The sequence below is a fragment of the Anarrhichthys ocellatus genome, unplaced genomic scaffold (genome assembly GCF_004355925.1).
Source record: "Anarrhichthys ocellatus isolate YVR2014 unplaced genomic scaffold, GSC_Weel_1.0 scaffold6, whole genome shotgun sequence".
NCBI lineage: Eukaryota > Metazoa > Chordata > Actinopteri > Perciformes > Anarhichadidae > Anarrhichthys > Anarrhichthys ocellatus.
This window is the reverse complement of record NW_022280036.1, coordinates 5,423,565-5,424,990: the sequence shown is the minus strand read 5'-3', so window position 1 is coordinate 5,424,990 and position 1,426 is coordinate 5,423,565. Positions and strand designations below refer to the sequence as shown.

General features: G+C 43.1%; 1 protein-coding gene across 1 annotated transcript in view; it reads left to right on the top strand.

Moving 5' to 3' along the window:
- cgref1 (cell growth regulator with EF-hand domain 1) overlaps window positions 1–1,426 on the top strand; it is a 7,404-nt gene continuing 5,978 nt past the window's right edge. The window contains exon 1 of the mRNA XM_031846288.1: window positions 1–1,044. Within this exon, the coding sequence (XP_031702148.1) occupies window positions 1,035–1,044 (10 nt within the window). The 5' untranslated portion in view covers window positions 1–1,034. The remainder of the gene's footprint in view (window positions 1,045–1,426) is intronic.

Sequence of the window (1,426 nt, the reverse complement as noted above, 5' to 3'; positions counted from 1 at the left end):
TCAAATTCAGTCTCTCATCACAGCTCAGTTTACACTCAGTCAAACATCAGGCATCCAGGTGTATGTATGACTTGTGGCTGTGTTACAAATGATCTTTTCTTATATCATGTGTTTTCTTCTCCTGTTTTCCTTTCTCAAAATATGACTCCATGCCATCAGTCGCTGGACAAGTTACGTTGAAGACCAGATCCCTTTGAGGCTCTTCTTCATTTTGGCCGTGATGGCAGCAATGTTTTCCAACTGCTTTTTCCTCCTTAGCTGTTCCTCCTGTTTATCCTCAAGCAGTTTCTGCTGTACATTAAGAGAGCAGCCGATACACGAGGTTTGAATGAAGGTTGGAAAAGTATTCAAAATAAACTGTGATCCATTCGATTATTGGAAAGTTTTGACTCAGACATAGAACCCAAATGTTTGTGTAGCTTATAATTCACACCATGTATTGTTGTTTTTCATTCCATGTCACTATGTGAATGTAAACGTATGCACATTTATAATGCATGTGATTAATGAGTAAATGTGTGTTATGTTAACACAATATTTCAGTCACTTGAATCTTCATATTTAATGACTCCTCCATAAAGAATGCAAGAGTAGTTCAAAAAAAGAAAACTGGTCAAAAAAAGAAATGGCCTACACATATTGAGGAGGAACCATGTCTCCCAAAACTATGCTGGTATGAGGCTCGCTGAGACTCGATATGAAAGACTATGCGAGCTCCTCCCGCACTACCGTAATCGGATCGGTCGGTGAGGACGTGGCGTGGCGGAAAACCCGGAGAGAGGAGCACAGAGAGACGCTGCCTGCGCAAGCTCGCTGACACGACAGCAGAGCTCTGTTCTTCCACGTGGACCCCGTCATTGACCAAAACACTCCGGTCGCCGTGGCAGCCGCGGGGAGCGCGCATGCCGCCGCCGTTGCGCAGTGCAGACCGGTAGGCGCGAGCAGGGCGGTGCGAGCCAGAGGTGTTCCCCAGATGTGAACCTTACAGCGCAGACCTGCCTGAATTAATACGGTTTTTTGTCCACACATCAACTATGCAGACAGGTAGGTGCATTATCACAGCGTTTATTTATATATATGTATTTACATAGACATACATATGTACACCCTAATGCGCGTGTAGTCAATATGCTAAACAAGGCTTTCACGCCACTACAAGCCATCCTTTTAATGTATTGTTATTTTAATACAGGGCTATATTGTCAAAGCATGAAAACCATATAAGTTTCTCGGAGACCATCAGTGTTAAGAATGCATGTGTGCTTGTGTTCAGGCTGTACTAATGCTGCAGCGAGTTGATGTGTGGCTGTGTGAGCCTCGCTTAGTTAGCATCGTTGCTACTCCTCATGGGAAAGCTGCAGTCACGTTAGCTAGTTGGTCCTTCTGTATAAAATATATATATATATATATATATATATATATATAT